This window comes from Orbicella faveolata, unplaced genomic scaffold, assembly GCF_042242905.1.
Source record: "Orbicella faveolata isolate gen_17 unplaced genomic scaffold, um_ofav_v1 contig_27, whole genome shotgun sequence".
NCBI lineage: Eukaryota > Metazoa > Cnidaria > Anthozoa > Scleractinia > Merulinidae > Orbicella > Orbicella faveolata.
This window is the reverse complement of record NW_028301555.1, coordinates 7532265-7559238: the sequence shown is the minus strand read 5'-3', so window position 1 is coordinate 7559238 and position 26974 is coordinate 7532265. Positions and strand designations below refer to the sequence as shown.

The window sequence follows — 26974 nt, the reverse complement described above, 5'->3', positions numbered from 1 at the left end:
TTTACTTATGAATCTATATTTTGAAGCAGGTCTTTCCACGTTTGCAAACGAGATCTCTAATCATGGTGACCGGGTAGGACTTCTCTTTACAACAGTTAAATGTAGGTTCAATAATATCCTAGTTTTTTCTTTTTTTTTTCTTTTCTTTTATTTTATTTTTATTTTTATCTTTTTTCTCCAAGTCTGATCAGAGTTTTCTGACCAATCGACCTTGCTCATTCCCGCCTCTCTCCAGGCCTCCCCAGACTCAGTAAACAATTACCCAGACTTCCACAGTGGTTAGTTCGCTGTCCATTTCGAAAAATTCTGGAAACCCTTGAGCATAATAACGAAGTCAACCAAAATGGGTTTTCCTCGCTTTCAGCTTGGATGACCTATTGGAATTGCCATGGAAGACACTACAAAATATGGAGCTTCGACTGTACTCTTAACAAGTGTAATTGCAACGAAGGAAAAGTCCAATGAAATCGATGGATTTCCTTGTGTGTCGCCCTTGGACGACGGTAAGATTCATGTAAACATTTTTTGTTTTATTTGGCTAAGCATGTAGTGATCGGATGTTGTTGCAGTGTTTGAGTAATCTTATCGATGTCCTCTTAGAGGGTGTAATTTGATTTCTTGTTATTTCTTTCATTCAATTTTTATTGCCTTTTAAAAGCTAGCGATGTCCTTCACGAGTGAAATATTTTTTTCCGATTACTGATTCTTCCTGATCGAGTTACACGACACCCGTTCAAATCATGTAATATATCTTGTCTAAAGCTTAGGTATGACAATCAAGCTGTGTCGATGTTGACACTGTATAGATCACGTTAAGTCGTTTTACCGATTGAATTTGTCTTTTATTGGAGAAAACAGTTCGAATTTCTCGTCTGATTTTACAAAACGAACCCCTAAATTAGCTTTGTGCGTAAATTTGTAAGCTTACATAATGGTCAGTTTCACTCACATTTCTGGAATAGAAATTTTAAAAGTCAAACTAAGTGTAAATGACTGAAGAGGGCGATGTCTTTAAAAGAACCTCTCTCCAATCCAAAGTATATAATCCTTAGCAAAGAACACAGCAATCGTAGGAGACAAATCTATTCTGAATATTTTTTCCCTGCGTTGTTTTGCCCATCTTGAAATGACGTTTGTGAGTAAAACCACAGTTAAAATTTAATCAGATTGTTATAAAAGTTTAATTATCACTAACAAGAATTCAAGGTGTTTCTCGTTTAAATGATAAATTATTTAACTTTGTGCAAGCAAATATTTCTCTCAAATTTATTTCAAATGCCCCCCTGTGTGACCATTATTTAAGCTTGGGATTGAATCGGATTGTAAATTTTTAATGATTTTTAATTATTAGTCCCATTACTTTGCAGATGGATTTATGTTTCATCTGAAACCTTTTTTAGTTTTGGGTTTTTAATTGGTATATGTGAATTCACGCAAAAGTGCATGCACTTAAAAAAAATCACAAATTTGAAGATATTTATTTCATGAATTTCACAAAAGTAAGTCTGAAATGAAAATAGTGTTGAAAACATGGACAGCAATCCATGGGGATTAAAAATATTCAAAGATTAAAAGTTGTAACATATGTTTACCAAATGTCTGGCTTCTCAGGGAGATTTTTAAAATCTTGAAATTGCTTCATTTACAATTTACCCTCTGAGATTCTTGCCTGATTTTGATTGGTTCTTTTAATTAATGTACAACAAAACATATGGGTTGATTAATATATAAAAATGGCAGAATTCACTCAAGAAACCTGTGACCTCAGAGAATTTTTGTTAGTGTAAACTGATTATATTTCTTTTTTGCTCCCTTTACTTCTCATCTTTGTTTTAAAACACTAAGAGTGAAAGAACTCTTAGAATTTGGCTATTATTTTGTTCACATTTTTGTTGGTACATTTTGTACATTTTGGACATTTATTTAATAAGTTAAAATCCTTTTAGTCTCCATTTGCACCTGAGGAAATGAGTGTGAGGGCTGTACTGGGGAATATTGGCCCAAGATTGTGGCAGCATGGACTGAGCACAGTGAGGTCCATACAAAAACGACCAAGGGCTAATATCCCCCAGTATGGCTGGAGAAAGCTAAGTTAAGTATATGGTTTATTATATGGTACAAAACAAAAAAATACATTACTTAAGACTGTGGAATGGAAATGGTTTCTTATATAGCCCAAAAATAATACCATTCCAAGCTTGTGACCATTTCCATGGAAATGGTCCATATGGCAAAATCCTGACCAAGAAAGAACCAATCAGATCGTTTGGAATGACTTCAAGACTGCCTTTGCTTGCCATGTATAAGAAAGGATGTTAACACTTATACATCTTTATTGAGCAGAGTTCTGAAGTTAAAACAGCAGTTATATAGTGATCACGGGTTCAAACTTCATTCTCACCACAATGAAGTTCACATTGTTCTTGGTGATCCCAAGTTCAACTCCTTGGCTATTGGTCTGCGTCCTGCTAGTTGGCATTCCTAATGCTATTTTTATGCACAATACAGTGTATTTGCTAACACGCAAAAAGAACGAAGCCATTATATATGCAGCCTGACTTCACCAAACAAACTTTGCCAATAAAGGATTTTGGCATAATCACAGTGCATAATCCTGAGTTTGCAAGATAGCACCATCTTGCTCACCTGGGTAGCCAATCACAGTGTATGATTTAGTTCATCTTGCCCACTCACAGATCAGCTAGCCATATAATAATTAGTATTAATGTAGTTTAAACTTTTGCTTGGGTGCCCATTTACAAAATGACCAACTGTTATTTCCAGCACTGCTTGTTGTTGTTGTTGTTGTTGTTGTTGTTGTTGTATAAGCTCAAAGTTACTGTGCATGATTCACTGCTGCTTTTAGTCAAGTATAACAACAACTATCACACTTGATCTCGCAAAACAGATTATCTCTTCCACAAGGAGAAGCAGTTGCCTACACAGCTGATGGACAGATGGCGGAAGGCAGCGCTTGCAGTGTCGTATGCCTCTGTATTCACAACCTTTGTAATCAGAGTTAGTGCATTTGGTATGCATTGTGTAGTTGAAACAGTAATTGTGGAGTGAATAGTTAAGCTTAGAGAAGTCCAATTTGTTCTGTGAGGATTATGTGGCTTGTATGATAATTGATAATTTTAATTTTAGAATAAAATGCCCAATGAATATGCTTGGAAGTAGCCCGAGTAGGACTACAGAGAACAGGGCAGCACAGAGTCCTGCTACCAATCAAACATAGCTTTAACAAATTTTGAGGAAAGCATCTGATCATTAGTTTAACATTGTTCTTAATAATATTTAAAAAGAAGTTGTTGTTTTTGACATCCCTGAGAAAGGGAATCGTTTCAATAATTATTATTGTTTGAACTGTAGTCCTTTTACAGGATGTATTTAAATTGCCATTTTCATCCATGAACTCAGGTACAACCTATACACAACAACTTTAACAGTCTTAAAATGGCCTTACAGGACCTACTAAAACCAGTTAAATTCAAAACTTTTATTTGGGAATTATAGTTTTAATTAGTCCACAATGGCATTCTAAGATGGTGGCTACATTGTAACTGAGTGATACAACTTCTATTCATTTATCCTAATGGCTTGCATATCTAATATGGGTCTCAATTTTTTTATGTAGTTATATCCAGTTTAGCTAAAAGCTCTGCGGCGTTTGGGTTTGCAGTAAGTTACTGTTTTTGTTTTGTATTTCTGTTGAGGCCTCCAGCTACTCATTAAATTGAAAATTCAGTCCTGCTTTGAATAAAATGCATGCTTTCAATTGGTTCTTAGAAGTAAAGTTGCTCTTGTCTATTTCGGTTTTAGTTTGATTCATTCTTAGATGTTTGTTCATCATTGGTTGTAATTTGGAGATTTTGTGGTGCAGCAGGGAAGACTTATTCATGGGAAAGGGAAAGAAGGTAATATATGCCAAGATATTGATTATTATTTGTTTTTCTTGAAGGCACTGTGTTTAAGTCGACATATGGCCTTCATTTTTCTTCTCTTTTGTTTATTTTTCCTTTTCAGAGCCTGTATAGCAATTGCGGTATTATTTATTTTATCTGCTACTGGTATTTTTATTCGAGCTCTCAGGTTCTTGGTTGTGGAGAGGCATCCAATCAGGGTATGGAGATTCTCATCTTCTCATCAGTTATTTTTTAGTTAATATTAAGACTACTTATTCATTTGGTGAGCAAGGATTAAGGCATCTCATAATCCCATTTTTTTAAATAAAAAAAACATAATTACATGTATTTATAATAATAAATTATCTACAAAAAAGATATGATTAGGTTCACTTTGTAAAGAAAGTCAATCTTGGACATCTGATAGCCTGGGTCTAGTAGCTTTTCCAGGCAGGTTTGATCCTCCAATTGGCCATGTGCAAGTGAAGTTTCTTGGTAAAAATTTTGAGGAAATTCAAATGACAGAAGCACCATGTATTAATTTAGGAGATTCTGTCATACATGTAAATCTGGCAGGATATTAGGACAGTACACATAGCTTCCAATTGGCCAATTGTGAGTTTGAAATTATATTATTTGATTATTACTGATTATGGCTTTTTACTTTTTAAGTACCTGACAGTACATGCAGTTATTGAATTTGTGTCTGATTATATGTGACTGCTCCTTCAGTTCACAGGTATTGAGGCAATTTCTGGTGTTAGTTTAGCAGCATTTACCACATTAGCATGGATGAAGTTTATCATAGCTGAAAAACTCCACAGCGATGCTCTGCGGACTGATGGTATAAAAAGAAATATGAGCAATACATTATTACATTAAATTGATAAGTAAAACCCTTAACCAAGGAAATTTGATGCTGTAGGTAAGCTTTAAAGTGGCAAAAACTTGCTGTTGTCTGTAGACAAATAGTTCTCTCTTTCTTTTAATGGGAGGCTTTAATTGGAAATGAACCAAACCACAGGATCACTCTTCTCTTGTCATTTTGGAGGCTCTTTCAGGGCTGCTACAGGCTGAGAAAAAGGTGGATTTTTTTTTTTTAGGACAGGGAAGGATTAGAGGCTTTACAACTAGGGGTGGTGAATGGTCCTTTAAAAACCATGGATCTCACTAGTTTTTATTAAATTTCACAGGTCTCCCAGCCTGTTTTTTTAGTGGTTATGTCCGTCTTGCAGTTTCAATATTTTTCACAAAGCTGTCTCACAGTATCGATTTTTTCAAGGCTAAGAAAGTCTCAGAGTACATATAATTTTCTTTTTTTATAACCTTAAATGACTTGTGAACACCTTAGAACCTGAAATGTCTCGAGCTCGTATTCAAACACTGTGAAGTCTCCGTCTTGCAATTAAAGAAGTCAAAATGTCACAGGCTCGCAACAAAAAATGCTAGTCTCACCTTCTCCCATTTCCGCACGTATTTGCCATTCACCACCCCTACAACTGGGTGGACAGACTGGTGCTGTGAATGACTTGTTCAGTAACACAAAACAATGACCCGGTCCCACTAAATCCAGAGTCCAGGTTGCTAATCATAATTCCTTCTATGATGAACACTGGCTAATATCAAATTGCTCTCTTATCAGGGAGGTACATGTAACCCTGCAACACATATTGACTTCTTTTTCTTAACTGACAGCTTGCACATTTGTTAACAGACATCATTTTGTGATTTCTTTCTAGCCTTCAATTCCACGGCAGGTGCAGGCATGGCTCTCGGCATTATTTTAAGCACATTGTTATTTCAGTATAACAGAAGTATCTGGTATTTGGATTCTGCTGTTGCTCTTTTTATAGCTGTAGCACTGTTTGGTTATGGTATCAGGTGAGATACATGTATGATGCAGTAGTGAATTCTCTAATCTGTTATTCACATGCTGTTAGTAAAAGTGTAAGGAGAAATTAAAATTTGATGACTCTGGGGATTTACAGCCCTTTTTTTCTATTCACTATAAAGGGGTACAACAATGTTCCTTGTTTTATCGAGTTGTAGATTCAACTACCTGTGGAAGTTTGGGAGTGTTTGTATACCTCATTATTTCTATTTTTTTTTAGTTAACATAGAGTGCAAAGAAAGAAAAGGCAAAACTCACTATGTAATGTGATTCAATCAAAATGTAAATTCTTTCACCCTTTCTCTGTGTCTCTTTGTGGAGTTATAGAAACAAGACTTTTACCACATATGTACTTTCTTGAAGTGAAATGAAATTTTCTCATTGTGTTGAGATTTCATATTTCTTTCTTTCAACAGGTTACTAGGAAATCTTCTGTCTTCAAAAGGAAAGCTTCCTCCAACTGGAGACATCTTGGATTAGTAGATCTTTTAACATGGTGTTACATGTATACTTTAAGTAGTATTTAATTAGTGTGAAATTTTTTGCTTCAAATTTAGCCTCTTCAAGGCATTCAGTTAGTTGGAGCACAAAACAAAAAATGACACACGAAAAAATAGGGGGGGGGGGGGATGGGGGGAGAAGGGTGTTACAGGAAGGCAAGAGAACTTTCGTTTGCTCCTCGCACCAAGCCTCTCGTTCCTTTATTTCACTCCTCCACTTTTTCACTGCGCCTAAACTAACTGAACGCCTGGAAGAGTTTACTTCAAATCTACAAATGACATATCTCTCAAAGGGAGGATGCACCAAGAATTCTTCCATCAAGATTTTATCTGGGCAAACATTATATGAAATATGCAGTACAAATGTGTATATTTTAAATTATTTTTTCACTCAAGAATTTTTCAGGGATCATAAGTACAGATGAACAATTACACTATTTATTGAAGTGTGCTATCAAAGTACAGGGTAAAATGCTTAATTTAAAGTGGGTTTATATTTTAGTTAGAGTGTTAGTGGTATGAAGTGTAGACAATTACGTCATTAATCAAAACTATAGCAAAATTCTCCAACGTGATTGGCTATCAGCAGCCCGATTTGAGCATTGACTGGACAGTGTACGCGTCATTTTGCGCGCGCTGTTGCGCGCGCGTAATTTCAAATCGGCCTCGCGCTTCGCGCCCGTCCGATTTTAAAATAATTACTCGCGCGATTACTCCCTGAATTGTACACTACTCGGTCCAATAACTATTACTTATTGAAGTGTATAATTAGAGTAGAGGGTAAAATACTTAATTTAAAGCGGGGTTATATTTTAGTTAGAGTGTTAGCGGAGTGTAATAGTAGATATTAAATAGATTATGAATTATTGATAATCTATTTATAAATTACAATCTAGAAATAATCTTCTTAATTCATTTTGTAAAAATGGTTCTATCGTATAAAATTACCTTTAAAATTTACGTTTTTGCGGTTTCTGTCGCCCCCTTGCTTGGGGTGGTGTAAGCAGCGAAAATTACAGTAAATTTATTTTATATACCTCTTACTTACCGAAAGTTACGAACCAAGTCTTTTTGCCCTGAAAACACGAGGATCCTTACCTTTCAAACGAGTTTAGTAAGATTTAATTATTATGTCTCTACTCTGCTCTACTGTGTGTCTGACGGGTTCGGAAAACGATTTCGACCGATTACAAAACAAATACTTGACAAATTTTGACGTAATTTTTAACGTGTTTTGTGCAAGAATTAGTTCTTTTTTTACTGCTTATACACTAAGTTTCGAGGAAGACACTTTTCGACGGGTTGACGTAGATAATAGAAACTGTCAAAAATGTGTTTCTCGAAACACGGAAGTTGTTTTTTCTTCCTATTTTTTACTTGTACTTCCGTTCGACATCGATCCTTTTATGAACTCAAATCTTTCTCTGTAGCAAGTGTATGGTATCATCAAATGACAAAGACTGTTTTCGTATGGTTGGAGTTCAAGGAATTAAAATGAACTTTTGAGAACTTCAGTTATGTTTACTGTTGTTGTTGTATGAGCTACGATGACAGAAGAGTTGCAGCTTGGAGGCTTGTCTCATGGCACGATAGTGTAAGTGGAAAATTTTCCAAAAACAAGAGGAAGAATGCCTAGAATTGGGAAAAGATATTTACGAATTTACTATTTAGCTGCAACTATTTTGCTGCAACTATTTTACCGCTGATTGCATTAAAAATACAGTCGATTGAAAATATATCGACTGTTGGGAAAAAAAACAAGCCTTTCTCTGTTTTAAACCTCGCCCAGTCGCCATTTGACCGCTTTTGCTGCAAAAGGCCTTGTTTTCTAAAAATGTGAGCATTCGTGTAACATGAGGTCTATGACAAATCGTCAAACTCGTGGAACAAGCGGGGTGACTGATTATTTTGATCGGGCAACATACAGTAATGAGTGACGCGCGTTGTGTGATAGGAGTCATGCTTCGTGTTTGTTCAGTAGGCCATATTTGTATTCTCGGTATTAGACTGGAACTAGCTTGTAACTGAGACTGACGCGGTAAGTCTTTTCAAATGCAAATGGCATAAATCTCTTTTTAATGATGTTCTACCCGCACGAGTCTCCACTGCAAGCTATAGTTACAGTTCAATACCGAGGATACGAATATGGCATATGGAGTCTGTGTGCACCGACCCACATAGTATGTATTTCTTTATTAGGTACTATGCATTTAAACACATTGCTCAACCGCCACCGTCTTTCTAAACACGAATGGGTTCCCTATAAAAAGGAGGCAGACCGTTTTTGCCAACCATAACCCAAAGCGAAGACAGCTACAAATAGCAGATTTACACGTTGTCGTCATTTGACTACAACTACCAGAATTCCTTTCGTTTTTTCTTTATTATTTAAATTTTAAATTCCCAGAGTGGTTTAAATAACAATTTCCCTAATTAGCAGAAGAAACAGAAAAAAGTGAAGGATTCTGGTAGTTGTAGTCAAATGACGCCACCATGCAAATCGCCTATCAGCGACGCATGAAAAGCTCAGGTCTTATTTTCAACATTATTCCAAGTCAATATTAATCAGAAAGGAAATAGATACAGCTTATTCTTACACCATGAAGGGGCCAGTTTTTAAAGAGACAACAATCACAAAAACATTGTCGTGAGCTTTTTAGCCAATATTATTCATTAGCAGTCGCATGCGCGCTTATCGAACTCCAAACCCGCGAAATTCAAACCGACTTGAATTTATTTACCTCCGTGCTTTTAATTTCGTGTGGGCTGTGGCGAAGGCTTTGCGCAATCTACAATTTTCTTGAAAATACGACAGAATTTAGCGGAAGTTTAATCTTCCAGCCAAACTAACATGCAAATTAGTTGGCAAGGAAAGTAGGAGGAGCTAAGCTCTCCTGAAGTGCAGCTTCGCATTTAAATTTTGATGAATTTTCCACGTTAAGTTGTTGACATCTTATTATGGTTTTCCAACCTTCTCACCCACTAATCGTGCAGGGCATGCGCAGAAAACATGTGGTTTATCAGAGAACAGCCGAACTTTAAAACCAATGGAAGTCTCTGGGTTTTTTTTTAATTACCCAAGCAATGCAATTAAAGACGTGAAAATTTAATGAAAACTAATCCAGTGGCAACATATAATTCAGACCTTAAATCTTGAGATATTTGTCGTCGACAGTTATTAGAAAACTATGGCGACACAATTTTTATGTCGGGCTCGAAAATTGTCTTAAACGTGTAGGGAAAATTAATTTTTGCTATTTACACCCCTGCATTGGGATTCGGTAGCCAAACAGAATGAATATAGCAACCAGAAGTGATGACCTTAAAGTCCTTGTCATTGGACAATCACGTCTACAACGCTCTGTCAATTCGTGAGACTGGCCTCATAGATTATTCAAGAATTTAACAAGTACCTCTTAATGTATTGCTAGGGCGAGAGGGCCAGACCGCAAATGCTTAATTTTCAATATTGAGGGCGATCCAATTCACAGCTTCTACATTCACTTTGGCTTTTGTGCACGCTTTCCGGCAAATTAACGACCAAACTCGGATAAAATTCACGCGTTCGTATCGTTCCTGACAAAATTATATTTTGGTCTGTTTCGTCTTCCGTGATAATTAATGAGTACACAATTTTGTAAACTGTAGAAAGAAGCTACGGGAACGGCGAGCCTCTTACAATTTCTTCCGCTTCTTGTCTGAGGAAAGGATTACGTTTTGCTTGAATTTTGTTTAGCAAGAGACATTTCGTCTTCGCCGGGCCAGGCCAAGAACCGACTGAAGTGTCATGTGACGCACTGACGCTTTGCAGCCGTGAGTCTAGCTTTTGCTGCTACACACGAATGAGATAAACTGTCCAAGGAGAATTACTATATGGAAACTAAAGGTAAGATGAAGTAAGCTAGATGCAAAAAGTACAATAAGCCTCTTTGCCCTACGTACATACACGCATGCATGTGTTTGTCGTTCGCTCAATCTCTAGACCTCTCTACTGTCTTCGTGAACGTGTTTAGTAAAGAGGAAAATCAGACCATAAAGCCGGAAAAGAGTGAGAAAGCGACACCTTCTTTGAATTATAGATGTTTATTAAAAGCAGCCGAAGCACTGTATGATTTGCGTGTAAATATTTGTTCCTTTTATACTCTGTTAAATTTCTGAGTTGATTCCTTTTAAAATAATTAATTATCTGTCGAGGAAAAGGTTGTTGTTATTCATCGTGGTAGATGCAATAATAAAGTGTATTATCGTTTGTCTCACGATGTAGTCACTTGAGATGTAGATCGCGACGTTTCGACTGCTTATGTCTTATGTGAATATTCACATAAGACTTTCACCCTAACAACATCAACAGGGATAGTGGAATTGAAATTCCTGAAGCATGGATACCCACGATCAAGAAACACAACAACAGGAGAACGGTACAACAGCGGACCACTGAGGGAACAGCTACTCGCCGGAATAATGGAACAATAGGAGGATCGAAATGCACCAATCACAGCCGACCTTTGTGATATAAATGATACCGTGCAATCAGTCGACCTTATCGCCTGAAGAAGACTAGCAGTAAGCAGTCGAAACGTCGCGATCTACATCTCAAGTGACTACATCGTGAGACAAACGATAATACACTTTATTAATTAATTATCTGTAGGAAGATAATAGTTCCTAACTTAACAATTCCTTCCATACTGTTCTCTAACGAAAGAACCTTTTGTATTATAAAACTGTCTCGCAAAGAAACATGGCGAAAGAAGTTGTCTTTAGCAAGCAAGGCAGTGGCAGAAAAAAAATTGACTGAGACAATACCGGTGCAAGATTTCATTCTCTCCCTAGATATTAAGGGTGTTTATGATGACAATAAACAACTGAAACGAAAAACAATGTAGAACATGTAGCGGCTGTAGTCATATAATTATTCCTTGTATCTGACTTTGGCATGTTAATGTATAGACACGAAAATGTCCAGTTGGGTTTGTTTTTCACTTCATAATACCAACCTAGATTAAGGTCATTTAACAACTTTGCTCGTCGCTGCAGGAAATTTTAATTTCCTCCTTACATATCTGATTAGTCAATTTGTTTACCAGTAAAATACATGAATCTAGTTGGCCGTTATCTTCTCGTCTAGTCTCATCTATCATGATTATAAGTGCGGTGTATAGTAAAGTAAAACTCCAAAGACTACATAGAGCTTCGTACAGCAAAGCTACTCTATAAACAGCACATGGCTTTATTGTGTAGAATATTTTGGCTGGCCACAACGGTCTCTTTGGGGTTCAAGACGTTACTAATAAGAACATTAGATGCTATACATTTGGAGGGTGTTTTTTTACTGGAAAGGCGGATTTGTAAAGATTGGTGAGTAAATGGAACGTGACCGAAAACTGATAAGGCCGAAAGAAGTTTTCATGTCATTAGACATGTTCGAGGGCATATATGTTTGGAAAGAAGAAGAAATAAAGAAGAAATTTAAGAGACAATTTGCCAAATAATTTTTTTTGTGTGAAATCAATTGACCCTGTTTGGAGAGAGTTTTTCTAAATAGAAATAAGGTGAAGGCTCTATTATAAGCAAAAAAAAAACAATGGCAAAACAGCGTATGTCAGTGAAGTGATAAAGTTTGATGAGCTGTGGTGTGGTGCACCTGCTCAAACAACAAAGCCTTTGGAATAATAAATGAGTTTTAGCTTTCAAAGGAGTGGAAATCAATATCATCAGTATTTTCTATATTTGCTTTGTTCCTGCATTGACCCGGTGGTGTTTACTACATTGACAGACAGTTTGGGTGCATTGGCAGACTTCATATAAGGCTCCGTTCACACTACGTCGCAGAAATTTTAAAACACAGCTTTGATTCTACAGTAAGGCCTACGGTCCACGCTAACCATCACGAAAACGGAGCTTTTCGTAAACGCTCTTCAAACCGGAGGAATTTGAAAACGCCGTGTTTGCGTTTTAATGTGGACGGAAAACATTTTGAAAACGGAGCTTTTCGAAAACGATAGCGTCGCGATAATCATGTGATTTCTCCGTCCCAGTTTTCCTCGAACACGGATCCAAAATGACCGATGACTTCTGTGTTTTTAATTTTCTCCAGCTTAGTGTGGACGAGTTTTGAGTGCCATGTTCCTTTTTGCAACAGTGTTGACCTACTCTCCGAGGCATTGAATATCACTCAACATAACAATTTGATTCCGCGAGGGTTCGTGGGGTCTGAAGTGATTATGAAATCAAAGTAATTCTACCCGAATGGCCTTCATGTGGAATTAAAATTTTATTCACATCAGGCAAAAACTAATACGAGTTTCAGCGGATTTCCATTGACGAATAAATTAATATAATCATGTAAATACATTTACAGTTGTTGTTGGAATTTATTTGGTTCAGTTGCGCAGGATTGATCGAATTCAAGAATGACTTCAAACAGCACACTCAAAGGGTTCTGTAGAGCGTTTCTACTCATGCGGCCAGCAGCAGCTAGCAGCCATGCTAATTTATTGGAGCAAAACAAAGTGTTTATATAAGAAAAAAGTTCAGCTCCCACAAGACTGGTTTGGTACGCCAACGTGGCCGCCGTGTATATTTTTCTTCGGAACACCAATATGGTTGCCGTGACGTCATGTTAAAACGTTCTATAACCAGCCAATCACGGGAAAAAGACTGGTTTTCAACCAATCAGGGGCAGAACCAACACCACACGTGACTTGCCTTATGGGCAGCGCGCGGGCCGCATGTCTTTTGCTTCGATTTCTAATTAATAACTTGCTGTGTTACTCAAAGTCGACGAAGTCAGACGCGCCCGTTGGCCAGGTGTCTTTGCCAGGCGTAATGACTTTGACTTTTGTTCGGACTTGAGAATTTATTACTGAAGCGGTTTTGCATTGAGTGTCTCAATAAAACCAAAACCAAAGTAATCATTCTGGCCAATCACAGGGGACATAGACAATCTAATGAACCAATCAAAACTTGAAGCAAATACCTGTAGCTGACGCGAAGCGCGGGAAAACGTGTGCGAACGCGCGAGTCACGACTGGTTTTGGTTATCGTGATACTTGTGATTGATTGGCTTAGCCAATCGCTAGCGAAGTAGCAAATAGGAACTACTTTCGACGTTCAAGTGAAAACTATCGTAACAACTGAGCTACATTTCGAGCTTCAGATTTCTTCTTATCAGGAACTGTCTACATGGAAGGTCAATTTAATGGGCATTTATGAATTGCATTTTGCTTATGTTAACTTGGGCCTGGTGTAAATTGAAACTTGTAATTGGTCTTTTTCCATATTTATTTTCAAGCAAATTAAGCGCATTCTCACATAAAAGATTTTGCACCAGGCTTGGATAGAGACAGAGGTTGGAAATGGCCTGAAAATTACCTCTTTTTCATTCTCAAATGAAAAGTTGATGTCAATATGGTTGGTGTAAATTAATTCTGTTTTTTTTTATAGTTTCATTGCATGTTCATTTTCATGCAAATCCAACTCATTCGGCACGTGAAAGATTTTATAACAGGCTTGAATTGCGACCGAGGTTGTTCAAAAACACCTTGTAAGCGGTTTATAATCATAAATTACTTGTTTTCGCCTTCTTGAATGAAAAGAAGTTAATATTTTTTATCCATTCACTCTAACTGTGACGTTAATTCTCGAAACTTCTAAATGAGTTATATACCTCTGTGGGAAAAAGAAATTCACCAATGATAACATCAAATAAACACACAATGTTATTTTGTGTAACAGTAATTAACAAAATTAATATTCATTTGACACTGGAGATCTGAATCTTTTATATGTACAGATGTCACTGTTTGTTGAGTCATCTCAGTCAATAGTAAAGATGACAACAGCTCCCTAGCAGGCAGATATATAGATTTCCTACTATATTGCATAACAGATAAAGAGCACTGAGAACTCGACTGCGCCTTCGAGGCTAAATTGGTGAGTACGGTTCTTTCAACGCAGGTATATTACAAAATTTTTAAAATGTGCTCTTTTATAGAGCATTGTAAATGATTAATGTTTTTTTTGATGCCGTCGTTGTGTTTAGATGTGGATCACTAGTTCCTTTTGAGGTTGAACGACTCTCTACGAACTGTGATTGTATTCTTGTGGTACAAATCTGTAATGACTGATTGTCAAACGAAGTCAGTTGAGCGTTAGTTCGTTTATGTTTTATTGAATCATTATTCAAAACTCAAACCAAGGTTGATCTTTTTGTGGTCGTTGTAAACGGAAATTAAGCCGAAATTCCAGATCAAGTATGACTGAAGCAAGCGACCTTACAGAAATCACTAAATCTTGGAAATTCAAGTTTTCCACTACGAAGGGATCGCGTTTTCTGAGTTAAACCGTTGCGCGCTTGGAATCGCAAAAAATTTTAAAATGAAGATCTCAACAACAACAAAAAAAAACAGTTTGATTTCTCTTTCCATAGAACATCTTTCAACCGAGATCCATCAAGTAAAAGGGATTCGTCTTTTAGACAACATTTTAAATACCTGATAACGTTTGAAAGCATGATTAATCTAAGGGGTAAGACCAAAAAGGCTGCAATGAAGATTGAACATAACTAATTTACTTGTCTCTACGTCGAGTACAATTCATTGTTTGTTTTTTTCAAAAAGCGAATAAATGCAAAATTTATTCTTTGGCCAAATCTGGGAGTAATGATGTCCTCAGTATGATTCACTTGATTCGTCGTACTCCGCGATTTGCGAGTCACTGTGGACGGAATACACTGATTTCCAACAACTGACAGCCCAAGGTCATTTAAAACTGAGGATAGCCGTCACAAAAGCACACTTTAACCGTCAGATTAAATACCTTTTGGATCTGAAGAAAAATAAAATGTATAGATTAAAGGGAAACGAGTGGAGGAATAGCAAAACTGCCATTGAAAAAATAAATAATGTTGGTGCGTTATTCTACAGCTTTTAAAATTTCCAGAACGACTGGAAGGGTCTGTCGTGAGGGCAGTTGTTTTGAATAGTTTTTATTATTCGGTTTTTGCTATTTAATTTTCGCATTTTATTACGCTTTCTGGTGGCAAAAATATGTAATTACTCTCCCCACCCGTTAAGATCGCTCGTTTATCCATCATTTAAAAAACACTTTACAACTGTAAAATCTTTTTTGTTCACTCGAATGTCCTGATGAAAAATTACTGTTTTCTTATCAAAGAAAACAATAGTGCCAGTAAAAAGCGTTAAAAAATCGAAGACAAGGGAAAAATACTGAAACAGTAAACGTAGAATTTAAGTATTGTCTATGTTTTCGCTCTCTGTTCAATATTTATTCGCTATTTCGTCTCTAGCAGTGTTGTTAAGGCAACTAGATATCACAGGAAATATGTTGTTGGCACAGTTGGTGGTTGATATCTCCACGAACTGGTGATATTATTTTTCTTGTTATGATTAAACTGCTTTAGCTGAGAAACGCATTATTCTGAAAAGTAGCGCTTTTTGAGATTATACCGTCTAACTTCCTTTAGGAGAGATAAAAGGTTATTTCCATAAGAGTTCTCTCATGTATCTTCCGTTTTCATGATGAAGAAGATACTAATTAAACTCTGAACACCATTAGCAAGACATAGAAATTGGTTTAAATGATTTTTGTCTGCTACGGCTGTTAGTTATCCCCTGGGAAGCTAAAATGTGTTTGGAGAAACAAGGTTGGTAAGTACTGGATCGTGTTGCCGAATCGGATACAAATTTCCCTTCTTAATTTCATCCGAAAAATAAGCTATCAATAAAATCCAAGATCATCCGCCAGATTGTTGTGGCAGAAGGGACGCGTGTAACAAGCATATTAATTTACTAATCGTAATTTACTTTGACACCCACCGACTTCTGCTAAAATATCGCAAAACAACATGGCGAACTCCGCCATATTGTTTAACAATTGAGGAGGGCTGGTAATCATTCTCGTCCCCAAGCCACGCGATAACCTCGAGTAAGGAAATCCCGATTATTCTGCGCTTGCGTAATCGTTAAGCTTATGCTCTGATGTGTTCACTTGCTATACTTGTGCTTATGCCTATGCGCCTGTGAAAACCAGCCTTGAGGGAAAAGCTTTCCGCTTAGAAAATTATTACGAAGACGGTGTTTAATTTACTTGCATTTACTGAAATTAAAAGTTTCATTTTTATTCCCCAAGTTTCTTTTAACCTGAGCTCAATTCTTGAGTGATAATTGAAATAAAATTCAAATGCTGATATATATTAAAAAAAAAGAACAATTTGCAATTATCTTTAGTACCACCAGGTTTGACGTATTTTTTTCTTTTTTACGTCTTTTTACGTTTCTACGGTGACGAATGTTCAAAGCAGGCAAAATATGAAAACGTTTTTAAGTTACGTAAAGCTTTTATCGGCTTGATACAATCAGACAGACCCTTTCCATAAATCGCAGCACGTGCATGACATTTGGCAATATTGCCTGCACATCAGGTCTTCATGGGGAGTATTGCCTGATTTGAATAAATATCCTATATTGGCCAGGCTTTTAGACCTACACGATGTGTTATCACAGAGTGTGGTAGAAATTCAATTTACTTTTCTTGAAGTTTGAGGCATAAAGATTGTTTGATGTAGACTGCAATGTTGAATTTAAAGCACCGAATGTTTCTATTATTGATTCCCAACAAAAAACCGCCTTTTAGGCGGTAGCTGTCGACGTCCTGGCAACTATGAGGCAATTTTGTCTATTATTTGTTATAATTTTGTTTCTTCTGACCCCAGCGTTTATCGAGATATAAAGGACAATATAACAAACAAACAACTTAGATAGCTTTCCGTCCCTGAAATGATCTAAATGGCATCTGCACTCCTCTGTCCATTGTATTTAGAATGCTATTAGCAGAAGCAATAGTGCTAATGGACGAAGCTGCCTAAAGGGCTTGAATATCCAAATACATTAGCCTACAGCATTGTTATCCCTGCTAAAATTTGCATTTCAAAGGGGAGAATCGCGCGTAATTAAACGGACTTCCCAAAACAAAAACATAGTTTTGAATTAATGCGAATAAATGTATGAAAAAGCTCCGTGTGGCTCCCGCGAAATTAGGGAATTTATTAGAGAATTTATCATTTATTGATGATGGTCCACGTTTTAATTCGTGTGTTTCCACCTGTTTGGATTGAAACTTAAAACCACGGGTTGAAGGACAGTCTGTTTTTTAAAAAATAATCGGGAATTGGAAAACGTTATGAGTACAACTCACCATAATCATGTTTATGGATCTGTCAGATATAGCCTCGTCCATTTAAACGAAGAAACTAAAATGCGTTCGGTGCTTGAAAGCGGTTTGAAGCTAGCGGTGTAGTCACGCTTGGGAATTGAAAAATAACAAACATCGTTGAGCATGCTTCAAAGCAACACGGCGCTTGACGAGGAGTGCGACATTCAATTTCACAATGTATCTCGGCTTTTTGATTTGGAGCGACAGAGGAGAGCTAATCGCTGTGCCGAGCAAGGTCGGTAGATGGATGCAAACATTGCGTGTTTATTTTTAATCTTGTAACTTTAAAATTTGACTTCTATCGAACAGACTGCAGACAGCATCTTGTTGGGTTTTGAAAGACGCCCTGCTATTTAGAAACCCGCCAAGCCTGCTTGAAACTTTTGCTATCGAGCGTTCATCGCAAGATTATTATCTTTTTAGGATTTTTTCGATAATACTTTTACAGTTTTGCTCATGTCCGTGATGTGCATAGACTGCCCCGCGTGAGTATTTGCACAAAAGAATAACTGATCATGTTTGTATCTTTGCAGATGGGATGTTCCGTGAACTGGATAAAGTTAACACCGACATTTCTGGAGCCTGGCTGAGGGCAGCCTTACTGGTGTCCTACGTATCAATAGCGATAACTTTGATCCTAGGAAGTCTATATTTTGGTGGGTATTTGTATTTTTATTATGCTTGCAAATCGCCCATGTTATTAATTTTTCACTTCATGTCTTTTAGCGCAATTAAATGAATCGCATTTATAACTAGCTGGTATATTTAGTGGGGATTCATTTGAGAATGTTTGGTAAATTGATAATCAAAATGTCTGCCGCATCAAACGTTTGCTTTATTGAAACTTTTTAAAAAAGATCATCGGATTATATTCGGCCTGTTCGCTCAACTGAAGGAAGAAAAATCTGATACACAGAACTAACAGAGGAAGATAATTTCATATAAAAGAAAGATACAGTTCTTGTGCATGGTTTTCCCGCCATTTTGAAATAGTACAATCTTGGCTCGAAATACCGACTATATTACTTCGTCGATGTCAGCTTGCACAGTCCGCATATTCTAGAAAATTAAATTTTACACTAATAATTTGACACATCGGGTGCTCAGAGAGGCATCTGAGAGAAAATATCATTTTGATTATATTTCGCCCCACATTTGAAGACTATTCTGAAATGGAAGGAAAACACCCAGCCTGAATTGGAGTTAGGATGATCACGTTAGTGTGTTTTTCAGCTTTTTGTCATTTTTGTCATTCCAAAAATTTGTCTAAGAACCTTTCAATATTTATATTTTCTGTTTTGGATGGTTAATTAAGGCCTTGTTCATTATTATAAACGTGGCTCGACAGCGATAAATCGAACTATTCTCTTCTTCTCACTCAACATTGTTATCGGGAGATTCGTTACTCGTTACGTTATATCGCTGGACATACGTCATCTGTGTACCGACCGTTAAATTCCGACCCTGGGGTTGTTTTAGTTCAAAAAATATATTCTGGCTTGTTTTGGAAAGTGGGAGTGGAGAGTATTATCCTAAAGAATTTGCTTGGGCTGTATTTTGAAGAGACTTAATGTAACATTCCGTTTTGAAAAGCTTCCAAATCGTAAGCATATAACAGATACAATTGTGAATAAGTAAAGTTCTATGGTTTTTAATTATAAATGAACATTAAGATGGCTCAAAACAGTTTCCAACACTTTCCAAGACGTACATTTTGATGGGTCGCTATTACTACTCTTTATCAGTTCATGCTACAATCATGGTCTCAAAAAATGAATAGGTTATCATAGGAACTGTATGACCTGCTAAAACACCCTTAATTGTAGCTTTAAGGACTCTTATTGCAAAAACGGCACCGTAAATAATCCTTTTTTTATTATGGAATTTTGATAAGAGGGATAAGATGCAACTTTTGGGAAAGGCGTTTGAAAAAGTCTGTACCGGGCTTCAGGACCACCCTAAATTTTCAAAAATGTAAGGTGGAATTCGAAAGTCCTGAAAACTATTTTGAGCCTCCTTAAATGTCGGTGACAATGCCGTAACGACATAGAGAACGAAGAAAGCTCGTGTTCAATAGGTAGCTTCAGTCATAATGAGTAGAAATTATGTCAAGTAAGAACTGAATCTAAATATAAGCCTATGGACGCATTTTCTGGCGGGGGGATGAGGGGGTGGAGCGTAGCGAGGGGTTAGGGAGTGCGGGGGAGTTTATTGTCTTAGCGTTTTATTTGTTTTAGTTTTTGTGGGCTTATTATCGGAATTTTACGGTATACTACAAGATTCGTAGGATAGAGGATTCGATTATTTCAGCGTTGTAATCTATCAGCTGAACTGAGCATTGTTGCGATTTGTGTTCAGTTCTCAACAAGCGCAATTTATGATCTAAAAGAGCCAAAACTGTGTGCAAGCGCTTGTTCGGAATGAATAGACAGTATTAAATTAACGTTATTTTCTGTCAATTTAGTTTTCTCCGCCCTTGACGGGAGCCCAGCAGCTTTTGGTTTTGCGGTAAGCTTTAATTTGCTAAATTTCTAATTTAATCCCGTAAGCAGTGCAAAATAAGAACAAATTGAAGCACATCTTAATATTTTTCACCCAACACTTTTTCTAGCCATTACCAATGTCAGAATTGAATTTCTTTAATCGTCTTTCACTCTTGTGGCCGTTGAAGGCGAAAACTCACTGGACCACTTTTACACATTTTTAAAGACAAACGCTCAAGACATTCGGCTTCCTGTTCTCTATAGAATTAATCTGAACGAAAGATACATTTTTTCGCCATAAAAAATGAAAATGTGCTGCAATATAATTATTTTTGGTAACAACAAGAGATCATAGATCGTCCTTTCTTGTAATATATACAAAAGCAACATAGGATTTTTCATTTTATTTCACGCTTCAACAATGGGTTTTTCTCTGAAAATAACTTATGAGTTTCTTAAAGTTTTGTGTGAATTCTACAGGCGACTTTTCGGGAGTTCTTGCACTGATGCTGTTCTATATTTTTTTGGAAAAATGAAAGTGTGTAATTTTCATTTATACTTTGCCCCCAAGGGGAAATTAAGTTCCTTCTTCGTTTTGAAACAATGGCTTCCAAAACCTCCAAACGTTTCCGTTGAAAGGCAAATGGAACAGTAATTAATTTTCCGGAAAATCCGTTCGAAAATTATAGACTAGCTCCAGAGGTAGTCTTGATTCGTTCAGAACGGAATGGCGGAAATTTCCTTACAGTTGCTTAATGTTCTAGTTTCCAGTCTCTCATTAGCCGAAGACAATTTGTAATGGTAAGCGCCATCTCGCTCGGTTGGTTTGTCAATTTTGGAAAAACCCTTACCATTGTTCAAGAGCCATTCCAACCGGTTTATTCTGACAAATGGTATGCTCCCAATACCTCCAACACATTCTGCCTCTTAATTATTTCTACCCGTTTAATAATTTCTGGTTTATACAACCAAGGACCAACGCCGTTTAAAAGAGTTAGCTACATTTGTCAGTCAATCTGTCCTTGTTTTATTATTCAATAAGAAAAAACTGCGAAGTTTCTAATATGAGGAACGGATTAAAACTTTTCTCCAGAAAACTTCATGATATTTTTATATGCAAAATATCATGAAATGTTTGGGACAAACAGCAATGTGCAGCTGCACGGAATAAGGCTGCACTTGAAAATTAAGAATGTGCAGGAAAATTAAAAGCATATTGGAAAATAATATTAAAATCACGTTTTCGAATAGAAATACAACAAAGATTTGCATGGTCTCATACGTTTTGTCGTGGATTTCCAGCATTCCAGCAGTCAGGATTTCTTTTGTAGGTTTGAAAATCTCGAGTAAGGTTCTTGCTATCTTTGATATGCTAAGTATGAAATATTGAGAGAATTTTTTGCAAATAATGATAAAATGTATAGTTGCAGTGATTAAAACTAAGACCTGAAAATTAAGCTTAATATGTACCGGAAGATTAAAAGCACATTGGAAAATTAAAAGCATGTAGAAGATTAAATTAAAAACGTAAATCGTCCACTCCAACGGAAATCATGTCAATTATTTCGTCTCATACATTTTTGTGAAATCCTGAAAAAAAAAATTATTGCTTCGATTCATTCGTGATTCGCGCTCTCGCTGCTCAGTCGTTATTCCATTCACTCATCCAGTTGTTCTTTTTATCATTCGTTCGTTCGTTCGTGGGTTCAATTGTTCTTATTTAATTTCGTTCGTACCATCGCTCATCCTTCCATTCTATCCCTCGTTCACCGATACCTTCTTTCTTTTCTTTCGTTTCTTCATTCGATCATGATCGTATTTTGTTATTTCTTTGGTTCGTTCTTTTGTTTTTTTTCTTCTTCATTTGTCTCCCACTTCCCTCCTCCTCCATTCTTTCATTTATTCACATATCCAATTTCCAAATTATCTTTTGCAGTTTGCAGCAATATTAGACGCTTGCTCCTCAGCTGTTGTGGTGTGGAGATTCTCGGGCATAGCAGGACAAAAATATTCATTCGAAAGAGAAAGAAAGTAAGAGGCTGTTTCTTAATTATAATCTTTTCTATTTTGATTACAAAGTTTCTTGCTTGAATTAATTAGTAAATTAGAAAGCATGTAGACGTTTTGCCTAATAAGTGTAGAATCAAGGGAACGTTTTCACCTGACTTCACGGCAGTCATATTGGTGTTCCAACACAATGAAACGGCGGCCATGTTACTGTGCCAAACCAATCCTGTGGGAGTTGAACTCTTTTCTTATGTAAACACTTCTTTTTGTTCCAATAAATTTTCATGGCTGCTGGCCACGTGAGTGCAAACGCTGTAGACAGTAAATGAACTTCACAGGTGTCGGTCACTGATTTTAATTTGTTGTTGATCATTTTGTTTGTTTGTTTTTGTAGGGCTTGCATCATTATTGGTGTATGTTTTGTCCTGTCTGGTAGCGCTATTGTATCAAAAGCTGTCTATATGCTGGTCATTGACAACGAACCAAAAAGGGTAAGAAATGGTTCACTTAAGCAATCTTAGGTCCTGTTCTACTGGCATCAACCTTGTTAGGTTGGTTTTCTTTAAATGCCGCATTCACAGCAACTAAAATAGTTTAACTAAATTCCAATTTGTCGATTACGCTTTGCATTGTATGTCATTTTGAGAAGACAAATTTCACACCACCTTGCCAACATATTTTATTCAAACCGGTTTTAACCTAGCTGAGTTGTAAGCTGTGTACAGTAGGAGCAACCAATTTTCCACCTTGTTTAGTTAAACTACTTTTAAACATGTTTCACTTGTTGCTGTGAACACTGGATATCACGTCTTTCTTTGGGCTGTATTTGGATAAAACCGTTTCTGGCTGGTTGATCAGTTAACGTTTTATTGTGTCATTTGCCTTGAAAATCTTGATATATGATTGGTCTTGGCAGATGAAATCATTCTTTGTCAAAATCATCAAAATAATTCAGTGAACTAAAACAAATTACGATTTAATTCCTTCGTTTTTTCCTTAGGCCAAGTTTCCATTGAAAACATATATCAAATACGAGCGGCAGTGTTTCGTCACATTGTGGAACACCTCGAATTTCTCCAAAATACTTCGCTGCACGTCATATATTCATCTCTATTCTCAGTTTTTGGAAATGGGATGTGACACTGTCTCTCCTGTTTGATATTTCATGGACCACTAAAATGTTGAAAACGAAGTCAAATAACTATAAAATTTCATCATATTTCAGAGTACAGCTTTGTTGATCACCACATTTGCTACTTTTGGTTGTATGGTACTGCTAGCGTGGTTCAAATACCTTATTGCCTACAAAGTGGACAGCAGGGCTCTAAGAACAGACGGTAAGGTTGTTAACAACAATGGTCTGCGATATGATCAAAATATAATGGAGCTTCAAAGCAATTGGTATTAAAACAAAATATCAGTTTCAATTCCAAGGTCTTCCAACATAGTGGGTTCGCAGGCCTTTTATTTCCTTTTAAGATTATCGAGAGAGCGAGAAAAATAAATATTCCAAAAGGGCCTCATTGCACCAAAATGTTATACAAGTATACATAAAAAATAAGAAATATCTTACATATGCATTGCAGAGAAAGATGTAAAGACGTAAATGATCATTGCAGTTATGTACACAACTTAAGAAGACATGAAAAGGGTTCGAATTCCGTTCAAGCCTGAATTTTTTTCAGGAAATATTTTCAAAAATGCATACATATATAATAATTGCGATGGACATTCATGTCTTTACAAATGCAGAGACATACAAACACTGCTCTAAGTATAGATTACTTCTTTAACTTAAGATACAAGCATCAGATTACGCTATCACTAAGCAATTTAATATGTTCCATTTTTTCCTCTTAGCCTTCAACTCGACAGCAGAAGCGGTGATGGCGTTTGTTATGGCTATGAGTGACCTCATTTACGATCAGAATCCCAACATTTGGTTCTTGGACGCTTCTGCTGCCATTTTTATCGCCTTTGTTCTGATTGTTTATGGCGTCAGGTAAACATATATATGTCAAATAAACTTTTTTTGCTGCTCACACAGTAAATAAGCCATCTTATTTATTGGACTACTACAGTTGAAATCATAAGAGTAAGCCAGTAAGCTAACGGTATACAAACGTATCAATGTGATAGTTTTCTTTCCAGCCAGGGATTGCTCTAAACGCGTCGTTTGGCGCGAGGTTTATTCGATGATATTCCTCAAGCGATATGAAGGCACGGTGGCCTCATGGTTAGTGCGCTCGACTCTGGATCGCGCGGTCCGCGTTCAAGCCCTGGCTGGGGATATTGTGTTGTGTTCTTGGGCAAGACACATTACTCTCACAGTGCCTCTCTTCCACCCAGGTGTATAAATGGGTACCGGTGAATTTAGTGCTGAGGTTAACCCTGCGATGGACTAGCATCCCATCCAGGGGGTAGTAGAAATATTCGTAGTCACTTCATGCTACAGAAACCGGAGATAGACGCCGGTCTGATGGGCTACTTGGCTCGGCTGCACACACAAACGCATCCAAGTAACGGTGTTCCTTCTAGCGCAAAATTGGTGTAAACGCGTCACCCGGCTAAAACTGACGTATATCTGATGATATTCCACAAGAGATATCCCCTAAATGTCCTTCTGTAACTCAACTAATTTCAAAATGAGAGTCCTTCAATCTGACATCTTGTTTGCGCCCGTGAGTGCAATCGCTTCTCCAATTGGCTAACATCTGCAAGTCTTGATACGAAAAAGTCGATCTCGCATTCAGACGCTGCCCGACAAACCCGGAATTTAAACCCATAGTAGTCGACAATGAACTGAAGATTATTTTCTTCCGTTAATTAAGCAACTAAAAAATGGCTTATGTGCTATCATAGATCGGTCAGCTAAAGCCAAGAGAAATTTTGTTCTTTGCTTACAGGACAATTGTAGAACTCCTGCTCACCAAAGGACTGGCTCCTATCCCAAACAAGTAACGAACCTTTCTCAGACGGTATTCGTAGAAAACGCTTAAATCTCATGGCAAGGGAGGATGAGAGTGCACACAGAGTTAACAAAACATGCAGTGCTTGGGCGAATACTCTCGTCAATTCTGGAGAGAATTGCGCCGGCTTAACCTGTGTTCAGCGGGCTTTTGTGAGAGCGTGTGACCAAGAGCAAGCGGCCAAATAAGAGCGAAAGTTTGGATATTCGGTTACAGAGCTGTCATCCTAGTTTAGAAGCTTAGAAAAACAACGCTTCCCTCTCTCCGGGCTAAGTCTCCCTCTATAAGTGAATAAATTAACGGTGCCGACCAAGATATCGAACAGATTAAAATAGAGAACGACCAAAAAGAGAAATAAAAAAGGCCATTTCTGAGTTACCTTGTACCTCTGTTTCAAAACAAGTCCTTGTGAAAAACCTTTCATATGAAAACAAACCTGCAGGGGAATGATCGAAACACATTAACTATTTTTTATTTATTTTTTTAAGAGTTAGGTGAAACTGAATAAATAAAAACTTTATCATATGAATGGTTTCGCACGAGGACTTACTTGCCTTGACACAGAGGCAAAAGGCTACTCAGAAGCTAAAGTGGCCTATTTGAGTGAAAAAGGAAAAGGTTATTTAAACTTGTGTTAACGAGAAGGGAAGGGAACTTAAATGTTAATTTTTTAACATTTTTTCATTGGTCAGTGGCATTTAAAGCAAGATTGACTTTGTCATTCCTAAGACTAGACTGATAAAAATCTAACTCTCCTTACAACTTCAACGCATTCCTCAGTAGACAAGTTATGTAAATAATGATAATCATCAATTGCGGGATATTTTATTGATGTAACATCAAATTCTCACAACTAAAATTAAAAGAAATGCTTTTGATCAGTTTCTTAACAGAGAGAAATTTACGCCCCGCCACACTACGCCGGCGGAATTAAAAAAGGGGCTTTATTTACCGTCCACAATAATAAAATGGAGATTTTCTGTACGCTCTTCAAACCGGAGGAATCTGAAAACGCCGGTTTTTTGTGCGCGTGTATTTAGAAAACATTTTGAAAACGGAGTTTTTTGAAAGCGATGACCTCACGATAATCATATGATTTCCCCGCCAGGGTTTTTGTCAAACACAAACCCAAAATGACCGGTGATTGTTACGTTTTTAAATATCTCCGGAGTAGTGTGGACGGACCTTACTGAGAATCAACCATTGCATTTCTTACTTTTTATATGAAAATTCCAAGAGATATTTTAATATTTAACTTAGTGAAGAAAAATGTAAAATATAATAGTTGAAACTAAACAATATCCAACAGAGGTTAGTATTAGCTTATTATAAGAATTAATATTAATAATATTAACTTAAATGTTAGTGTAAAAATTATATCTAAACAGTTAAACGTTAAAGTTATTGATACACATTTTGAAAGGAAACATGTTTTAACGATCTAATAATATTGCTGAGTTAAAAAGTTTGAGTTTTAATGCAGAGGGTCAAAATGAGTGTGTACTTTATGTTTAAATAAAATAGCTGTTCTTACAAGTGGTAAAATATATTCATCTTGAGCCTAGAGAAAGCTTCTATCATCGGGTAACGCTGCAAGTTACAGGTTTTTACATCTTTTAAATGTAAAGACAAAGTTAATAACAAAAATAAAATTGAAACTCAAACATGGTATCTCTTAATCTTTGCTTTTTGTTATCAATAATGTTAAAAGAACAAGGGGTCGAACAAGGACGGTTTCCATTTGAACGTTGAAGACACTGGAAATGTGTTTGGCAGGTTTTGCTTGTTTTTGTTAGCAGTTGTTAAACACGAAGCTGATTGGGACTGGAAATGAAGGCCTGGGAAAGAGCCATACAGGAACTAGGCAATGAAAGAGTCAAAGTTCAGAACGTATCGTCCTCACTTCAACCCAAGAAATAGAGTTTAAAATACATGAAAATTTTTCATTATTTACACACCTTAAAATACCTTGAACCGTGTTTTT

At 36.7% G+C, this 26974-nt stretch overlaps 2 protein-coding genes across 6 annotated transcripts; both read left to right on the top strand.

Annotated features, from left to right (window-relative positions):
- Nucleotides 1-128: 128 nt before the first annotated feature.
- Nucleotides 129-7810, top strand: LOC110054816 (transmembrane protein 163a-like). The gene is made up of 8 exons (XM_089297208.1): nucleotides 129-503; nucleotides 2909-3031; nucleotides 3638-3681; nucleotides 3823-3917; nucleotides 4027-4123; nucleotides 4638-4749; nucleotides 5645-5786; nucleotides 6213-7810. Exons 1-8 carry the CDS (start codon nucleotides 389-391, stop codon nucleotides 6274-6276), a joined length of 792 nt encoding a protein of 263 aa, XP_089153334.1. The 5' UTR covers nucleotides 129-388; the 3' UTR covers nucleotides 6277-7810.
- A 568-nt stretch (nucleotides 7811-8378) lies between these two features.
- Nucleotides 8379-26654, top strand: LOC110054858 (transmembrane protein 163a-like). Of its 5 annotated transcripts, none has more exons than XM_089296883.1 (9): nucleotides 8379-8476; nucleotides 10033-10182; nucleotides 18065-18187; nucleotides 19996-20039; nucleotides 21951-22045; nucleotides 22416-22512; nucleotides 23247-23358; nucleotides 23882-24023; nucleotides 24928-26654. In XM_089296883.1, the coding sequence occupies exons 2-9, from the start codon at nucleotides 10170-10172 to the stop codon at nucleotides 24980-24982; spliced, it is 681 nt and encodes a 226-aa protein (XP_089153009.1). In that variant the 5' UTR covers nucleotides 8379-8476; nucleotides 10033-10169; the 3' UTR covers nucleotides 24983-26654. The 5 variants fall into 5 exon arrangements, with proteins under 5 accessions (XP_089153009.1, XP_089153010.1, XP_020616892.1 ...); XM_089296884.1 differs by lacking the exon at nucleotides 8379-8476 and adding an exon at nucleotides 9682-9859; XM_020761233.2 differs by lacking the exon at nucleotides 8379-8476 and having other exon boundaries at nucleotides 9682-10182.
- The last annotated feature ends 320 nt before the right edge of the window (nucleotides 26655-26974 follow it).